The following is a 20401-nucleotide window of genomic DNA, read 5'->3' on the forward strand; positions in this document are numbered from 1 at the left end:
CTGCCTGTTTCTGAAATTAATTTAATTGGATCCACATTCTTGTTAAATAAAATATGAACTGCATATGTTTCTAAGGCTCTCAGTTATCATTTACAGGAACCCAAATCAAACTTACTCAAGTCAGAAAGTTTATTTAGTGGTCAATGTTTGCATAGCCTCGGGAATGATTGGATCTGTGTTCCGATGATATTATCAGGAATCTCTCTTTTCATTACTTTGAAGTTGTATTTTTTTTTTCAACGTAAATCCAAGTTAGTGAACATATAATAATGATTTCGGGAATAGAAGTTAGTGATTCATCACTTACATATAATACCCAGTGCTGATCCCAACAAGTGTCCTCCTTAATGCCCCTTGCCCATTTAGCCCTTACCCCCATCCAACACCCCACCAGAAAACCTCAGTTCGTTCTCTGTATTTAAGAGTCTCTTATGGTTTGTCTTCCCCTCTGTTTTTATATTATTTTTGCTTCTCTTCCCTTATGTGCATCTGTTTTGTTTTTTAAATTCCCCATGTGGGTGAAATCATATATTTGTGTCTTTCTCTGACTAATTTTGTTTAGCGTAAGTGATAGGTATTTGATAGGGATTGCATTGAATATGTACATTGCTTTGGGTAGTATCAACATTTTAGCAATATTTGTTCTTCCAGTCCATAAGCATGGAATTCCATTATTTTGTGTCTTCTTCAATTTCTTTCATAAGCATTCTAGTTTTCTGAAGTTGTATTTTCGTATGTGTCGGTAGTTGTTTTCCCTCAAATTGGGATAGCCAAAGCTACGTGGTCCTATAGCTTGCCATCTCACCTCATCCCACTGCCCTTATCCCTGAACTAGGATCCTTTATTGTCCTGAGTTAAGTCATGCATACTTCTGGACCAACCAATACACGCAAGAAATGGGATTCTGTCATTGATCACCTTATATATTGTGTTCATTCATAGAGCCCTTTGGCTGACAGCTCCAACAGAAACATGTTTTTCTAGAGACAGTTCCTGAAAGGAAGGAATGTGAGATAGAAAAAGAAAACAATAATAATTCACCTTGATGAAATGAATTACCAAAATTCACTTTGGTGTACCCTCTTTTATTTTAATCCCACTGGGATGTTTTTAGCTACATGAACACGTTACTTGTTTCTGTTCAGAAAGAGTGATGTGTTTCTAGACCAGTATAGTTTGGTCAAAATGCGTTGCAGCTTTCTGGCTTCCATTCTTTCTAGAAGAACCAAACCACCCCTTATTCAAACATGTGTGTTTAAGATGCAGCCATGTGATGAAGTCTTCAGTTGCTGTGTAAAGTCCCACAAATGAGCCTTTATTGCTCTTCTTGAAGTGTTTTAGAGCTTAGAGTTCTGTGGAGGCATCACAAAATACTTGCCTAATGCAGTTTATTGGATCCTGATAGACCTACAGTTTGTATGTCTAATGACTTCCTGTTGTGGTGGTGTTTTTGTTTTTGTTTTTGTTTTTGCATATCCTCCTGCTGTTTTATTTGGAAACAGCCTCTAAACTCTAGGAAAAGAATGTGTTGTGCCCAGGGTCAAAACTGGCGGCCCAGAGACCTGTTTTGTTTGCCTGCCACAGTTTTTGCCTATTAAAAATGAGAGTCTGGTGACTGACCCCGGATTGCCTCACAAAGGGAAGAGCTGGGGTACTTGAGTTCCACTTTGCCATTAGCCGTTCAGCTCCCAGTTTTCTTCCATTGGACTGTTCGTTTCTGTCGCCCGTTTGGCTTCTGCAGGCCTTTGAGTTTTTGACCCTTCACATATGCCCTTTTGGGCACAACGTAGAAAAGCAGTGTCCTGCTGATAGTGGCAGGCAGTGCTTTCTGAGAATTAAAAGATTTACTGTACTAACAAATGAATTAGGTTGTCTTGAGGTTTCTGATGAGCATGACTAGTGGTTTATGATCTGTTGGATATGGAACAAATTCATTGTCATGGAATGGGATTCCCATTGAAAGGAAGATTTAAATTGAATTTTTGACAATCGATAGATTTCCATTGGTATAGAAGGAGGAAACAACGTTTCACTATATTTCAAGATGCCCTGGAGGAACCTTGGTTTCCCAGAGCAATTTGGTCATCGTCCAGCTCCTCCCTGAGGAAGAGCCAAAGGTGAAGCTCAAGTCAGATGATGAGAGACCTTGAGAGCTGACTTGAGGGGTTTTGTTACTGTGGGTCCGTTCATTTCAGTACAATAAATATTTGTTCAACTTCTGCGTTCCCCGTATTTTGCCAGGTGCGGAGAGTACAGAGATGAATGTCACAGCATCTATCTAGCATGAGAGCCAAACCATAACAAGTCATTTGTATCATGTAAAAACTAAGAGCCGGGACGTGGGAACAAAATTGCAATCATTGCCGATTTTGGAGTCCTGTATAGCACTTTTCTCTACCAGAAATAGAGAATCTGCCTCTGATGGAGGCAGACCTCCACTGATAGAGGTCAGAAAAGTGACCTGTCACTATCAGATCAAAGTATACAAGTAAAGAAACATGTATAATTCTGTATAATTCTCTGCCTCTGCACAAACAGCTATACACAAAGTCCAGAATTCACTGGAGAGAGTTTGGCTAACTAAAAATAATAATGACTGCCCAGAGAAGAGATAAAAGTTGAAAGGGAATTTCATCCAAGTTTACAAAAGCATGGGCAGTGTAGCTAAATAGAACACGAACCTTTTCACCAAATTTTAAACAGCTACAAATAATGGGCACCATTCAAAACTGTAGGAAGCCTTCTTAGAAGGGAATTTACATGCTAAGAGCCTACAGGCCATGGATACATTTTGTTTGCTCCACAGCATTTGATTTTTAAAACTTAGTTGCTGTCATTTAAAAATTAGAAGTTGGGGGCACCTGGGTGGCTCAGTCAGCTAAGCATCTGACTTTGGCTCAGGTCATGATCTCACAGTCCGTGAGTTCAAGCCCCGTGTTGGGCTCTGTGCTGACAGCTCAGAGCCTGGAGCCTGCTTTGGACTCTTTGTCTCCCTCTCTGCCCCTCCCTGCTCGCTCTCTCATTCTCTCTCTCTCTCTCGCTCTCTCTCTCTCTCTCTCTCTCTCTCTCAAAAATAAATAAACATTAAAAAAATTTTAAATTAGAAGTTGGGAGTAAAAATATCTATTTCCAGCTTCTAAACAATTAGAAAGTCTGATCACACTAGACCTGCATTTCTGCGAGGTGATGACTGGCTTGAGCGAAGATGCTCCGCTTAGACACAGAGCATGTGCTTCCTGTTTGCCATGCTCCCCACTCAGCCTGCTTGCCTCGTTTTCATCACTTCCTTGGCCCTTGAAGATATCTGAGCTTGCAGCACAGGCCTTAGAACCAAAGAGAGGCATTTGTGAAATGACCTCAGGATACTCGCACATAGTAAAAGCTGAATAAGTTTTGAGAAGGGCTTGACTGAATTTGGGGTGGATACCCATTTATAATTTGTCACTTCACAACTTTACAGGGCAAGCCTTATAAAATGAGCCTTCAGTCTCATATGCTACACTCTCATATCCCTGGTACCTCAATCTTCATGATTTCAAGTTCCAGGCGGCTGGCCGACAAATATTTATTAGTGCCACTGTGGGTTGTGCACATGGAATTAACAAAGAGCCTACTGCCCACGCTTTATTCCCATTTTTGTTTTGTTTTTTTTTTTTTTTTTAGTTGTTATTAGAGTGTGTGTGTGTGTGTGTGTGTGTGTGTGCGCGCGGCACGTGCACATGCACGCAAGCAAAGAAGGGTCAGAGAAAGAGAGAAAATCCCAAGCAGGCTTCGTGCTGTCAGTGCAGAGCCCTACTTAGGGCTCCATCCCACAAACTGACATGACCTGAGCTGACATCAAGAGTTGGCTGCTTAGCTGAGTCAGCCACCCAGGTGTCCCTTGTTTTCTTTTTCTTTAAGTTTTTTATTTGAAACATTAGTAAACATTACTTTTAAACACAACACTTTCAAAGCAACTTACATCTGAATAATCATCTGTACCTTTGTCACTATAAATATTCTCCAGACATGTTCCAAACTAATGTCACACCATCTCTCACACATGTTCTTAAAGTTCGTTTTTAACATCTGTTACAGGGATTTCAGCTTAGGGGACATTCTCTTTGCTCCTTTCTTTCAAAGCTAGCTCTGGAGTAATTCCCCATACAACTACATTTCCCTTTTCTTAGAGTTCCTCTTTCCATCCTTTACCTACACACAGCCAAAGAAAAGGAGAATGAATTGTAGAACTAGAATGATTATACCTTTCGTATTTTTAGTACAGCCTTAGTTTTAAGTGGTTTGCCCGATTTTCAGACCAGTTGTCCCAATATTTGTCCAGAAAATAGTTTCCGTAAGCATTTTACTTCAGTGCTATGACTAAAATCTCATGTATAAAATGAGTTTCTTCTAAGTTATAGTACGTTTACCCCCTTGAAGGGAATGGAAAAGAGAGAAAGCTGTGATTCCTCAATTAATTTGCAACACTGTGTAATGAACTGACAGCCCCATATAAATTTTCCTAGCTTTATTTAAAATCTTTCACTGACAGTTTACCAGGGAATAATTCACAGACTATTCTAAAAATATATTCCTCACACAGGATATTTTCAACTGTAATGAACAAGATTTTATGTAAACCTTGAAACAATTTTCATGGCCTGGGTAATTGAGGGAAGTAAGAGATGTTTTGGTTATCTACCTCAGGGTTGAAAAGTCATATTTCCCTCAAGAATCACATTCCCATAATATCATTGACTACAGCAGAATCCTAAGTCATGTAAATATGTGATCAAACCATTATGGACAATTATCAGATGCTTTTAAGACCTGGTATAAGATGTGGAGCTTGATAACTACTTAATCATAGTTACTATTTCTGATCTTCTCTGTGGCTTTAACTTCATTTTTGCTTAAGTATTTTTTAATTTATTTAAATGTTTCTAACTTACCTGCAACCTTCTGTTGATGAAGTTAACAGTAGAACCCTAAGAAAAGATAACTGCCATTTATCCATTAAACGATAGTATCATCTTGGGCCAAAACTGAAAACAGGGATCATTTGTCTTTCACTGAAAACACTTATTTTTAGAAGCAGTGTGTGTGTGTGTGTGTGTGTGTGCGTGTGTGTGTGTGTGTGTGTGTGTGTGTGTGTGGTTTCAGATAAGCTTTAACTCCCCACAGGAAGCAACTTGATCCAGAAGAATACCAAGCAGAGTGAGGAGAGTTTTTAGAAAGGGTCTAGAAGTGAGTCATGGGCTAGGGCACCCTAGAAAGGATGGTGAGCTCAGGATGGCTGATATTCACGAAAGTGGGTGTTGCTGGCTTGTGCTGAGTGTTGCTTTGATGACTGTGGATTTGCAAAGAGGATGACTTCAACCTCTACCATTCATTTAGTGAAGCCTTTGGATGATCTGTTCTGTCCCAGGCACTGTGCTAGTGACTAGAGATACAAAGATTAATAAGCTGGCTCTAAGCTGGCTCTAAACTCAAGATGGCCAACATCGCCCTCTAAACAGTGAGGAAGGTGCTTGTGAGAAATGGGTTTGGCATCGCGCTCCTCATTATCCAGCACAGGCGAGGTCACTGGCATCTCTCTGTACCAGGAGCGAGGGGTGTCATGGCAAGATGCTCTGCTTCTGCTCCTGCCTTCTGTGCCTTGTGCTGGCAGTATGGCGCTATACCCTTGGCTAGTTAACTCTGGCACTGATCTGGTCTCTGTGTGTGTGCACATGCGTGTGTGGTCTCTGTGCGGTAATATTTCACACATCTGAAATGATACAGTGCTGTAAGTGAAATGCATCTGAGGTCAGTGATGGCAAGAAGTAAGTAGGTAGGTGGGGAAGGGAAGGCAGAGCTGGGAGCCATCTTCACACATGGATTGATGAGTCTTAAAGGTTGAATGGGCCTGAGGAAGGTGCAAGGCACGGTGTCATAAAATAATCTTTGTGTTAGAGGTTGGACCGTGTTCCCCCAAAATGTATATGTTGAAGTCCTGACCCCCCACTACTTCAGAATATGACTTTGAAGACAGGGTCTTCACAGAGGTAATTAAAGTGAGGTCAGTAGGGTGGACCCTCATCCAGCATGATTGGTGTCCTTATAAAAAGAGAAAATTTGCGCACAGAAACAGAGAAGGCCATGTGAAGAGACACAGAAGATGATCATCTTCAAGCTAGACCTTCCCTCGTGGTGCCCACAAGGAACCAAGCCTGCCAGAACCTTGACCTCAGACTTGTAGCCGCCAGACCCGTGGGACGATAAACTGCTGTTGTTTAAAGCTCGCCAGCATGCGGGACTTGTTCACAGCAGCCCTAGGAAACGAATAGTGTGTTTAGAGAATGAAACCAAAACAACTGTTTTGTCTTCTCCGATGATTGTAAGGTCCTGTGAGTAAAAAGGCAAAAGAGCCAGTCTGCAGAAGCCCGCCACAGTCCCCTCTTCTCCACGGTTCATTTGGATTGTCATCTCAGAGTCCAAGCCACCTGGGCACTCCTCCACTGCGGTACATTCTTCAGGTTTTTCTTCATTCCTTGTCACGTTGTTGGCCTCTCCTGCCAAAGCTCACTGCGTTTTCCTGCTGCTGATGGGGAGTCATTACAAGCCTCGTATCAGCTATTTCATATTTGCCTCATTATATTCCCTCCTGTGACTTATTAACATGACTAGTGTGTCAGAAGCTGGTGTTATTCTTTGTCGAGAACATCCCATGGGATAATATGTAGTCCCAGCCATCGTGTTTGGTGTTTTCTGTCACATCCTTTATTTTTTATGACAATTCCAAATTTAACCGTGACACTCTTGCTTCCGAAAAGAAAGTTCAGAAAAGGAAAAAAAAAAAAAAAAAGCGGTGTTGTTAACAATGGCAGGGAATCACGAGGCTGCCGCCGGGTCCACAGTTTGTGGGCCTGTTACCATGGGCCCTGGTGGGTGTGGATCCTGTCTAGCCCCAGGGCGGATGGTACTGCCTCCAAGACCTGGGTCAGTAAGTCTGGTGCTGGGACAACGGTTCACTTCAAGACCCACGGTTGGTCCACAGTGTGTCTGTTACCAGGTGCTTGAATGGGTGTGGCACCCTTCAATTACCTGGACAGGTTCTTGGCCGGCGGGACTGGCCCTGTACCACAGATGAATGCAGCTGGCACGGAGTCACAGGTCCACTTCAGGGTCCATAGCCAGGACCAAGGTAGGCAGGCCTGCCTCCAGAAGCACAGACAGACGCGTCTCCCACCTGGAGCCAGGTTACAGGGCCACTTCAAGATCTGCAGATGGACTGAGGTCAGCAGGTCTGCCTCCAGGAGCACTGAGAAACATGCTTTCTAGCAAGTCACTGAACATGCGTGACAGCTCCATGACCAGTGCTGAGAGGGACTGGAACTACATCATGGGTTTCTACACAGTTCACAGCTAGGACCAACGTCAGCAGGCCTGTTACCTGAGGCTCAGGTAAGTGTGACTCCTCATGGGTCCCTTGGCAGGTACTTCTGATGGCAGGACCAAAGCCAAACAAGACTGTTATGAAGCCCACAGCGGGACTTGGCTGTTTCTGGCTCAGTAGCCAGGACTATGGTTGGCAAGCCTCCCACCTGGGCCCATGCCTACTTTCTCAAATTGGTCCTCCTCAGTCCTGGGCTCCACCAAGGTTTTACATGTTCCTACCTGGATCCCAAAGCTCCCACAAATGCACTTCTGTCCACAGATGGCTGCCAGATCATAGTTGTGGTGGGGCAAGAGGGAATAGGAGCAGGGGATCTCCCATTTTCTCGTCTTGCTGATGTCACCTCTAGGGTGGTGAGTGTTTTCATTCAGGCTATAAATATGTAATCATGACTTCTTAAAGCAACCACTTACAGTATTGGGTTTTTTTAAAGTAACCATTAATCTGTTCTTTTCCAGTAATATCTCTCCTTTGCATTATGCGTATCCCCAGCAATAATGACCAAGTCTGTTAAATTTCTTTGTGTTTTTTGTTTTATTTTATCACATGCCTTCTTTAAGCATCGGAACTAACACTGGTTGCCATTATTTCTTCTCTAAACGGTATTTTCTTGTTTAAAAGACAAGAATAATTGAAACTATTTCTCCCTCCTGTAATAGTAAACCAAGTCACTCTGCTGATCATTTCACATTTCACTGTCCTGGACAAGGTGTCTGGCCAAGCCTGAAGCCCATGGCACAGGGAACCATATGTTCCCAAAAGGAAGAGCATCAAATATTTTTGAACAGGAATAAAACCCACTGATTCTGAACTATTAGTGCCCAGATTATTTTGGAAAAATAAACAGACATTCTCTCTAGAAGATGGTAGCTTCACCCTGGGCTTCAAGTAACTCTACCAAAACGTCCAGCAGACAGATATCACAGAGAGATACCTGCAGGAGCTCCAAATATTGAGGGTATCAGAAACAAACTGTAAAAGAGCTACTTACTGTGTTCAAGGAGATAAAAGCCAAGCTTAGATTTTGGCAGAGAACTATAACCTATTAACAGTGAAAGAACAGATTTCAAAATGTACTGGATAGAAATTCTGAAAATGAGAACTATAGTGGCCCAAATTAACAAATCAGTGGATGATTTTAACATCAGATTCAACACAGCTGAAGAGCGGATTATCAAAGTGGAGGACAAATCAGAAGAAAATAATTAAAATGCAGCATGGAAAAACAAAAGGGTAGAAAATGCAAAGAGAAGGGTAAGAGATATAGAGAACACAGTCATGTGTTATGTACTAATTAAATTCCCAGAAAGGAAAATGATAGAAAAGAGAGACAATATTTACAAAGATAAAGGCTGAAAATTTATTAGAGTTTATGAAAAATATCACACAATTCAAGAAGCCCAAAGAAATCCAGGTAGAATGTATTTTTTAAAATCCTTATGTAAACACATCATGGTAAAACTGTGAGATACTTTAAAAGCACCTGTAGAAGCAAGCAAAGTAACAATAGACTCACAGCAAACTTCTCATTCAACAGGAACATAGAAGCCATAAGAAAATACAGTGGTATCTTCAATGTATTGAAAGAAAATAAACTGCCAACAAGTTTCATAAGTGAAAGTGAAATAAAAGACATTTTCTAGTCTACAGAAACAGTTCACCACCCGCAGACTCATGCTAAAAGCAATTTCTAAAGATGGGGGATTACTCTTAAAAATATAAGGAATAGGGGCACCTGGGTGGCTCAGTCGGTTAAGCGTCCAACTCTGATTTCAGCTCAGATCATGATCTCATGATTGTGTGATCAAGCCCTGCCTTGGGCTCTACACTGAGCGTGGAGGCTGCTTGAGATTCTCTTCCACCCTCTCCCTCTGCCCCTTACCCCACATGCATTCTCTCTCTCAAAAAATAAAAATGCTCATCAAAATAAAAAGCTTCTGCACAGCGAAGGAAACAACCAGCAAAACTAAAAGGCAAATTAAAAAGCTCCTAGAAGAGGGGCACCTGGGTAGCTCAGTTGGTTACGTTTCTGACTCTTGATTTCATTCAGCTCCCGTCATGATCTCAGGTCAGATTCATGAGTTTAAGCCCTGCTTCAGGCTCTCCACTGACTGTGTGGAGCCTGCCTGCAATTCTGCCCCTCTCTCTCTAACCCTCCCCTGCTCATGCTCTCTCCCCCTCTCAAAATAAATAAATAAACATTAAAAAAAAAAAAAAAACTCCGAGAAGATAACATAGAATAATATCTTTATGGCTCTGAGGAAAATATTCTTAAATAGGACACAAAAACCATTAATCATAAAGGAAGATATCGGTAAATTGATTACATTAATGGTTCATCTAGATACTATAGAAAGTGAAAAACCAGAGCACAGTGTGATATTTGCAACACATATAACTAACAAAAGACTCATAACCATATCTACAAATAAGTAAGAAAAAGACTCATAACCCAGTAGAAAATTGAGCAATAGATTTGAGCAAAGTATTTCTAAAAGAGGAAATCCAAATTGCCTTAAACACATTATAATGAGCTCAGTCTCGGTCATCAGAGAAATGCATATTAAAACCACAATAAGATACTCAACACCGTGGTTTAAATTTAAAAACTGATAATACCAATTCTTGAGGATGTGGAGTAACAGGAATTCTCTGTGTTGGTAGGAATACAGATCAAAACAGTTCTGGAAAACAGTCTGACAATCTCTTTAAGCAGCACTTCTGCTCATGGATGCTATGGCATGAATTCATAGCAGTCTTACTCTCAGTGGCCCAAAACTAGAAATAAGTCATCTATCAACAGTGAAAGGGATGAATTATGAGGTATTCCTACAATGAATAGCCAGCATTCCGCAATGAAACACTGTACTCCCAAGAAATGAATAAATCTTACTACAAAAAGTTGCACAAAATAAGGAAGACAAAAATCATACATGCTATAGGATTCCATGCATATGAAGTACAAAAAGGCTAAAACTAATATATCGTGTTAGAAATCAGGATAATGACTACCTTTGGGGAGGAAAAAGAGGTGTGTGGTAGTTGGGAGAAATGAGAGGATCTTCACAATGTACTATATTTCTTGATCTAAGTGGTGGTCACACAAGTGTTCACTCTGGTAATTTATCAAGCAATACACTTATGCATATTTTTCTGTGTGTATTTTCACTTCCAATTGGAAAGGTTATTTGAAAAAAAAATGTAACTGAGAGAGTACCCAGTGATACATGAATTTTCTAAGGATTCAAATACAAAGTAATAACCTCTTTAGGATAATGGAGAAGAGAGCCTGTCTTTGTATTGGTGACAGCGGGTGTTATTTACCTGTCTGTCTTTCCTAGTAGACTCTGAACTTCTTGGGGCAGGACTTGTGTCCTCATCTCTGCCTGACAGAGTAGATTCTCACTGAGCGTGTGATTCACGAAAGAATGTCGTAACGTGCGAAATGTGTTCCTGTTCCCAGGTTAAGAAAACAACTGAAGCCACCTTGCAGACCATACAAGATATGGTCACCATTGAGGACTATGATGTTTCTGAATGCTTCCAGCACAGTCGGTCCACAGAGTCTGTGAAGTCTACTGTCTCTGAGACCTACCTGAGTAAGCCCAGTATCGCCAAGAGAAGAGCAAACCAGCAGGAGACTGAGCAGTTCTACTTCATGGTGCGCCTGTTACTTCCCAAGCTACTCTTGGGGCTCAGATCTGGGGTCTCCAGACACAGCCTCTAGAGTTGACCAGATCACCTGGGATCCTTTATTAAAATATGGACCCTCGTCTGCCCTCAGAGTTCTGATTCTGTTGGTCTGAGATAGGATTTAGGAGTTAGTACTTTTCTTTTTTTTTTTAATGTTTTTATTTTATTTTTGAGAGAGAGATAGAGTGAGAGCAGGGGAGGGGCAGAGAGAGAGGGAGACACAGAATCTGAAGCAGGCTTCAGGCCCTGAGCTATCAGCACACAGCCCAACATGGGGCTCGAACTCACAAACTGTGAGATCATGGCCTCAGCCGAAGTCGGACACTCAGCTGACTGAGCCACCCGGGTGCTCCAGGAGTTAGCACTTTTTTAAAAGTTCCTTGGATAATTCTGAGAGGCCAACAGATTTAAAGAGGCCTGCTATAAAACTACTTTTAAATTTTAATGTATATAGTCACCAGGAGAGCTTGTTAAAATGCGGGTTTTGATTTTAGTAAGTCTGGGGAAGGAGGGTCCTGAGACTCCGCTCTCTGATGGGCCCCCACGTGATGGCTGGTGCTGCTGTTCTGTTCAGACTACACTCCAAGGAGCAAGGTTCTAGGATCTAGAAGATAAAAGAGCTGGATTATAGGTATCCTATGGGAAGTTCCTTGAGAAATATATATTTTTAAGTTAAAAACGAATCTTTCCTCTTGCAGAAACTCCGGGAGTATTTGGAAGGTAGTAATCTCATCACAAAACTTCAAGCCAAACATGACTTGTTGCAGAGGACCCTTGGAGAAGGTCAGTTATCTGAAACAGAGGGGAAGGTGACATGGACCACGTACTGTGTCACGTATCTGCTCCATAAAGACTGTGAGCTGTGGATTTGTGTTTGAAGAAGCAGAGAACACTGTTTAGATTGGGCTTTTGCTGTATCTGTAAAAATCAAGTTCTCCCTGGAACTGTCTTCTTTATAAGCTTGGTGCTGACCTGGAGGAAGAGTAGGGAAGTCTAGCGAGGGCTGAAAAGCCAACACAGAGCTCCAGAGGAAGGATCGGCAGAGCGTGATGCTCCTAGCTGCCCCTGCACCCAGACACTTCTTCCTTACCCTCTGGGACTTCTCCACCCTTCCAGCTCCACCCCAGTCGTTTCAGTGGGCCAGTATTTGTTGTCACATCTCATGCCTTGTTGGACTCTAGAAACTGGTTAAACCAGTTTGGGAAACTTTTTTGTTTGTTTGTTTTCCTTCCCAGAGACATTGATTTTACTTGAGAAATAACCTAATGAAGTATAATGCTATGGCTAATAATAATAACAAAACCAGCAATAGCTACCACTTCTATAGGGCTCTCTCTGTGCTGGGCATTGTTCTAAACTATGTATTGAACTGGGCTATTACTTTCCACATTTTTACAGATGAGGAAGCTGATGGGAGAAAAAAGGGATTCTAGGCAAAAGGGACAGTGTAAATGTTATTGTTTCCCTTTTCATCTTCTTGAAATTTAAAAGGAAAAGATAAATATAGGCAAAGTCCCTTTTTTAAGTGCCTCATAGTCTGTAATTTTATCTTGCATTCACACTAGATCTTGTTACAAGTTATAAAAAGTGAGAGAATATGGATGGAAGTAGGAAATGAGGGGACTGAGTTGTGTAACTCAGACCAAAAAGAAGTTGCTGCTCTTTGACCTAAACTCTTGTCTCCTACCATTCTAGAACCTTCCTACCAACCAAGTTTTTTTCATCACCTTATCTCCTGGTTTCCTCCAGGGAATGACCACTTGGAGAAAGGTCATCATGACCTAAGTCTCCCATGTATTACAGTAAGGATGCCAGATTGTAAGATGAAAGGCTGATTGCACTTAGGGAAAAAAAATTCACATTTAAACTACTAGACAGTGTCTTAAAAAAGAAAATAACCAAATACGGTATGTGAACTGTCATTAGATACTAAATCAAAAAAGCAAAAGTTAACAAAAGGCATTTTAAGGACAGTTGGGGAAATTTAAATATAGACTGTATATTAAATGACATTATTGAATTAATGTTAATTTTCTTAGATATGACAGCGGTGTTAAGATTATAAAGGAAGATTCTTATTCTTAAGAAATGCTTGCTAAGTATCATAACATTTGCAAGTTACTTTCAAATGATTCAGGAAAAAAAAAGATAAAGAGAGAAGAAGAGAGAAGGAAATAAGGCCAGTGTGGCAAAATGGGAAATCTAAGTGAAGGGAATATGAATGTTCCCTGTACAAGGCTTTCGACTCTTCTATAATAGAGGCTTGAACTTTTTATAAAAAGCCTTTTTTCTTCTTTGAATCATGTCCTGAGTTGTTTTTTTTTCCCTTCAGAGTATCCTATAAGATCATTTTTTCCATCTGCCACAAAATGCCTGATATTTCAGTGATGCCCCCAAGGTCAGTTGCCAGTCCCGAAGCATCAATTATCGTAAGTGTAGATGAACGCTTACAGGCACAGAGTCCTTCCCTACAGGACTTGGTACCACTTTAGAAACCGTGAGTTGGAGGGAATTAAGTAGTGGGTGAATTCATTCTTGGCACTTCATACGGACACATGTGTTAATTCACTTGGGATCACATTCCGAAACTTTTATGATACTCATTCTACATAGATTCCCCTATGTCTCCCGGAGAGAAAGCCCCAACGGTTCATATTATTTTACATGCCATTATTGGATAGGGCTATATTTTAACCAATTTGCTGAATCCACATGCCAGAGTCCGTCATTAGCTGCTGTAATGCATAAAGCCGTTTTGTACCCTGTGAACTCGAAGCCAGGATTTCTTTATCTTGGAATTTCTCTCAATGGGTTCCGGTATCATAGTGACATTCATGTGTGGGTGTACCAGGCCGTCCCCAGATTGGGTTGATTCAGGAACTGGATGGTTCTCCTCCAGTGGCATCAGACACACCAGCCTCTGCCCACTTGTCGAAGACCTTTATGCTCCCCGGCCCTACCCCATGTGCGGGCTTGGCAGCCTTCCACACCACTTGTTGGTCACTGCCTTGCCACGATGCTGGCAGCTTTGCCCAGAGAAAAGCTGGGCCTGGAGAATGTGCCCGCCTTTAGCTGGACCGTTGTGAGCCCCCTGACTCTCCCTGCAAGCCCCGTTCGAGTTAATAGGCTGATACCAAAGGAGACTGGGAGAGTTAATGGCGCCTGTCCCACAATGAGATAATCCAACGGTGAGCCCTTACGAAGGAATCCAAGTCTGGGTTTGGCTAAATAAGGTTAGTAGCACGGGATTCAATGGTGTGTTTGGGGACAGTCCTGACTTTTTTATATAAAACTCACATCCCTGAATTATGCTAGACTCACTGCTGCAAAAACTGCCTTCATAGTAAAACAAATAGAGCCTAACCCAGGGATTTAGCAGTTGATCGTACACAGCTGAAACTGTAACTACAGACATGTGTTTGGCCTGTCTTACTGCTTGCTTTTGGCAGCCTACCAGCGGCCCAGTAAGTCCTTTGATTTACAACGTTGCAAAACAACTAGACTGGGCTCTTAAAGGGGTACTGTCAAAATTGAGAATTCCAAATCTTTGAAAACTATCGAAATGAAAGCAAACACATAATGAGTCGTTAAGACCAAAGTCATCACCTTCTTCAGCATCCTTCAGCAATACTATTATATCCTTTTGTGATGTCCTTTGTTTTTAAATCGGAGAAGTTATGTCAATATAGTAAATGAGGTATACATCCACAAAACTGAGGCACTGAAATTGTTTCTTTTTCCTCTTATAATGAGCCTTCATGTTCACACTGGCTTCTTTGTGTGCAACCTTGGAGTCAAGGGGGCGGGGGGGTGTAAGTATCAGTGCAGTTTTCCCTTAAACACAGAAAACTTGACTCTGGAAGCTGAGTTCCATGTTAGATTGTTTGTAGACCTGGACATAAGGTATCTTGATCAAGGAATTAAATGGGTTATCCTCATCCAATCCATTTCCTGTCTTTGAGTAGGAGTACAAACATACTTTCAAACAAGAAGCTGATTGTGAATAATTACATTTTTTAGAAAAGCAATGTATTCTTTTAAAAAAAATTTTTTTTTTAACGTTTATTTATTTTTGAGACAGAGACAGAGCATGAACGGGGGAGGGTCAGAGAGAGGGAGACACAGAATCTGAAACAGGCTCCAGGCTCTGAGCTGTGAGCACAGAGCCTGACACGGGGCTCGAACTCACGGACCGCGAGATCATGACCTGAGCTGAAGTCGGCCGCTTAACCGACTGAGCCACCCAGGCGCCCCGAAAAGCAATGTATTCTTAAGAAAGAAAAAGGACTGAAAACTCTGGGAGTCCTCATCAGTCATTCATTAGGGACCCAATCGTGGGTGCCTCCATTCAGTTTGAGCTGTGCACATTTTAAATATTTCATCTAGTTGGGATTTTTTTGTCTGTTTTTAATCTCAGATCGCCACCAAACAATATTTTGGTTTTCCATTTTGGTCTGTGATGATAAAATACACTTGAGTGTGAAAAATAATTCACTTCTTAATTCCCAAGTGAAATGGTCAGAATAGTCAATGTAGGTGTTTCAGCAAGAACAAGATAATCCTGGGTCATGGGTCATTTTTTTTTTTCCCCTCCAAATGGCTTAGAGTGTGGGATGGGGTGGGGGTGGGGAAAGAAGTTGTCTGTTGTTTTTAATAATTAAATAGTCTTCCAAACAAAGTGATTGAAATCTAATCCTCAAACCACTGGAAGCTTTCACATTTCTCTGGGAAGCAGTTTCTTCTAAGCTTGTGTGTTATTGATCTATTAATGATGATACTGATTAAAAAATAAAACCTCATTCATCAGTTGAGGCACACTCAGTACTATTAGCTGAACAAAACAATGGAAGTGGTGGGCAGTTACAATATGAATGATAGTTTTTGTGAAGCTTGCTCTTGGTTCATTAATCGAAATGTGTCTTTTATAGGTTTTTAATTTTTTATATCATACTATTAACCATGGAAGGGTGGAGCAAAATGTTTTTAAGCCATTTAATATGTGATCTTTTTCTAAATCTAGAGAATATTTGGTTGGGATATTTTAACAAAAGTAGCAAAATTTTTCAGTTATACAAAACATTTCATTTCTAAGGAATTATTAGTGTTTTCATCACTGAATCACTTAAAAGTGATTAGTCTCTGTTATCCAGTTTAATTTTATAGATACTTTAAAATTTTAACTTAATATGTATTATATACTTTAGTAAATCTTTTTAGTGCTTTGTATATGACTTTAGCCCTGTGGGACAGAGCATAGGCCATAATCTGTACCTTTCTTTTAGGATCTTTCAAAGTATTTGCTAGGGAATAAAACTTACATTTTTATTTTATTATGTATTGTTATTATTTAACAACACTCAGCCAACTGAGCCACCCAGGCGTCCCAAGACTTGTATTGTTACAATATATTACTTGGGAGCTTAGGTCTAGATTTAAAACAAACCTGGACCCTCAGGCCAGACCCATCACATACTAGCAGTGGGACCCTGAACAAGTCACTTACCTACTGTGTGCTCAGTCTCTCCCATAAAATAAAAAGAGCCAGTACCTACTTCCTAAGGTTGTTGTTAAAATTGTGAGTTAGTGTATAGGAAGTGCTTAGAATAGTGTCTAATAAGTATTGGACATCATTGCTGTTTTTACTGTTGTTAGTAATACACTTTATGTCATACTTGTGTGATAATAAAGTATGCAACATGACTACAGCACAGGCCAGCAAGTTTCTCTGCCTTCAGTCATTTGCTCATTATTTTTTTTTAATGTTTATTTATTTTTTGTGAGAGAGAACACACAAGTGGGGCAGGGGCAGAGAGACAGAAGGAGACCCAGAATCCGAAGCAGGCTCTGGCTCCAAGCTGTCAGCACAGAGCCACCACAGGGCTCGAACCCATGAACTGTGAGATCATGACCTGAGCTGAAGTCGGACGCTTGACCGACTGAGCCACCACCGAGCTTAACCAAATGGTGACCCCCACCCCCCACCGTTTGCTTATTCTACCGACTCATCCTGGGTGATCTCAGCTAGCTCCTGTGGCCCCACAACAACCTAGATTGTGGGGACTCTCAAATCTTCATCTCCAGCCCTGTCTTCTGTCTGTGCTTTAACCCTGTGCTAAAGGATAGCCAGTAAGACATCACCTGCCACACTCAGCTCACTGCCCTCCCCACTTTCTAGTAGACTGTCTCTCCCACTTAGGAGTAGCTACCAATTACTCTGGAGATCTCTGTCTACCTTCTCCTTTTTCTTGTCCCCCAAAGTAGCAAAAGGGAAGGGGCTTAGAGTTGAAAGATAGAGTTGAGTAGTGGGGAGAAAATCAGATTGTTCTCCTTTCCTCCCACCCTGACTCCAAGTCATGGCCCACAATTCTACTAGACATACAGTGGCCTGAGTCTGCTTTGAGGAAGGTATTTTCAGATATTAACTGTTGCCCCCCATTTAGTAAATAGATATTAATCAAATACTTTGGTTTCTTTTTTTCCCCCATGTTTATTTCTGAGAGAGAAAGAGAGAGAACAAGCGGGGAGGGACAGAGAGTTGGGTGGGGTGACAGAGGATCTGAAGCGGGCTCTCGCACTTACAGCAGAGACCCCTGTGTGAGACTTGAACTCACGAGCCATGAGATCATGACCTGAGCCAAGGTCAGACACTCAACTGACTGAGCCACGCAGGCGCCCCTCAAATACTTCATCGCTTGTTCTTCAAAAGTAGATAATAGAGCAAAAGACTCTGTCGCCTGTGAGTGTTCTTTCACCATTTCCAACAAGCCGGGTTTCTCTACAATTGTTATATTGGCCTCGCCCCACAAGTCTGAATCATTCTGTTATGATACGATGGGTGGGGCGTACCTGTGAGTGCCGCAACGTGACCTCTCTCTGTTAGCTCTAACTTCAGGCTGTTTCAAGACCATATCATCATTCAGCAAACAAACCGGTGGAATGGGTCACTCCTCCACACCCCTTCCACAGCTGCACCCCACATGTGAGAAAGAGCAGACAACAACCACAGGCACATTCACACTTGGAGTTAGCACAGATTGTAGAAGCACTACAAAAATACAGATCTGATGTTTAAATCGAGTCAGGAAGCCAGAATATGGAAGAAGAACCTCATGTTTCACATGACAGGGAACTCTGTGAGATGCTATTAGTGTATAGGTTGTAGAATGTAGCATAATATAATATCTTTGTACTTAGTATCTGCAAATGTCATTTCTGATTATAAAATGCAGCTTTGCACCTGACGGTGTAATATAGAAAGAACCCCAACTTAATATAAAGAAAATTGAGTTTTCCCAACCCTATTTGACCACCTTATTTTCCCCATGTATCAATCACGACACAGGAAATAATTAACATTCGAATCTTGGGTGTGTTTTATTTGTGTATTTCATCGTTAAACTTACACTGAAGATCCAACAGCTATTTCATGTTTTCTAAATAATAAATAAATAAATACCCTTGCCTCAAATTGCCAAGTGAAACATATTTTTCCAATCTATAGGATTTATTAAATTTTAGGTATAGATTTTATGAAATACTGTGTTGACTTTACTTGTCTATCATATGCTATCCTAATGCTTTCCACCATAAAATTTGTAATTATTATAAACTCAGCATCTTAAAATAAGGGACAAGTGATTCAAAAGATTACCAAATGCATTCCACTGATTCCATTCAATTTACTTATTTTAATTTTTTTCTGCAGGTCATAAAGCTGAATATATGACTACAAGGTAGGCAAATGTTTCATCATAACTCATTGTGTCTCACCTTTTTTTTTTCCTTTACAACAAGCAACCATTTCAGCACTGTGAGAATGAACATACTTTGCCAATGAACATGGAAGATCATTTTGACTCAACCAAACGTAGTAACATGACATGTTTGGGGTTCTCACAAAACCAAATTTGCTCTGGCCGATTGGAGGGTTTCCCAGTGTGATTGTAAGACTCCTTAAGAAAGACCTAAATCAGATGGGTTTGGTTTATTTAATCCAAAACACTTTAAGTTTCTGGAAATAGTCTGATTTGAGAATTCAATTAAGAAGCAACATTATGTACACATCTAGTGTGTTAGCAAATGAAAAGCATGATGAGTTACTTTTTGCTCCTACTTTTCCTTATGTCCTATAACACTTAGAACTCTACTGAATACTCAGGATTTTAGCTTCTTACCCCTTTCACTTAAAAGATGAAAATTTAATACTATAGCTGTATTGCACATTTTTTTCTTTTTTTTTTCCCCCCCTTTTTTTCATTCATGAAGGGATTTTGAAGCCACTGCTGAGAAAAGCCTTTTTGGAAGCAGATTCTGATCTGGGTTGGGGAAAATGTGCAACTTTTATTTTTCTGTGCCAGCATTTGTATAACAGCCAGAATTTATTCTAATTGGCGTATCTAGACTTTGTACTCTTGAAGCTGAGTTCTCTTTTAAGGCGAGCAGAATTTAGAACACTGGGGGGGGGGGCAGTAATTGGCAAGTTGATTTTCAAGGCTCTGTATGTTTCTACTGGGCAATTTATTCAAAAGGAAGCTTCTCTTCTTGGTGAACCAACTAGGAAGATACAGCTAGTGACTTGTCTGAACTTCACAAAAATACTGAGGGTTTTTTTCTTCCTTGCGTCAGTGACAAAGAGGAATGTTACTTCTGCAGTTTATGGAGCTTTTTTCATATATATTATCTCTTTGTACTATCAACTGTTTTACCTGTTGTCTCTATGTTATAAGAAATGTAAGGCTCTTCAAAAAAAGATTTTTTAGGGGTGCCTGGATGGCTCAGTCCGTTAAGCCTCTGAGTCTTGATTTCAGCTCAGGTCTTGATCTCACGGTTCTTGGGATCCAGCCCCACATTGGGATCTGTTCTGGCAGCATGGAGCCTGCTTGGGATTCTCTGTCTGTGTCTCTCTCTGTCTATAAGTGAATGAATGAATGAATGAATGAATGAAAGTAAATGTTTTTTAATATAGTTTATTGTCAACTTGGTTTCCATACAACACCCAATGCTCATCCCAACAAGTGTCTTCCTCAGTGCCGATCACCTACTTTCCCCTCTCCCCCACCTCCCATCAACCTCCAATTCTCTGTATTTAAGAGTGTCTTATAGTTTGCCTTCCTCCCTCTGTAACTTTTTCCCCCCTTCCCCTCCCCGATGGTCTTCTGTTAAGTTTGTCAGGATCCACATATGAGTGAAAACATGGTGGTATCTGTCCTTCTCTGACTGACTTATTCCACTTAGGATAATACCCTCCAGTTCCATCCACATTGCAGCAAATGGCCAGATTTCATTCTTTCT

At 41.0% G+C, this 20401-nt stretch overlaps 1 protein-coding gene across 1 annotated transcript in view; it reads left to right on the forward strand.

Moving 5' to 3' along the window:
- The window catches only part of SRGAP1 (SLIT-ROBO Rho GTPase activating protein 1), a 154190-nt gene that overhangs the window by 82408 nt on the left and 51381 nt on the right, over positions 1-20401 (forward strand). The window contains exons 10-12 of the mRNA XM_032593791.1: positions 10881-11078; positions 11809-11893; positions 18816-18843. Coding sequence (XP_032449682.1) covers positions 10881-11078; positions 11809-11893; positions 18816-18843 — 311 coding nt within the window. The remainder of the gene's footprint in view (positions 1-10880; positions 11079-11808; positions 11894-18815; positions 18844-20401) is intronic.

This window comes from Lynx canadensis, chromosome B4 (genome assembly GCF_007474595.2).
Source record: "Lynx canadensis isolate LIC74 chromosome B4, mLynCan4.pri.v2, whole genome shotgun sequence".
In the NCBI taxonomy this organism is placed as follows: domain Eukaryota; kingdom Metazoa; phylum Chordata; class Mammalia; order Carnivora; family Felidae; genus Lynx; species Lynx canadensis.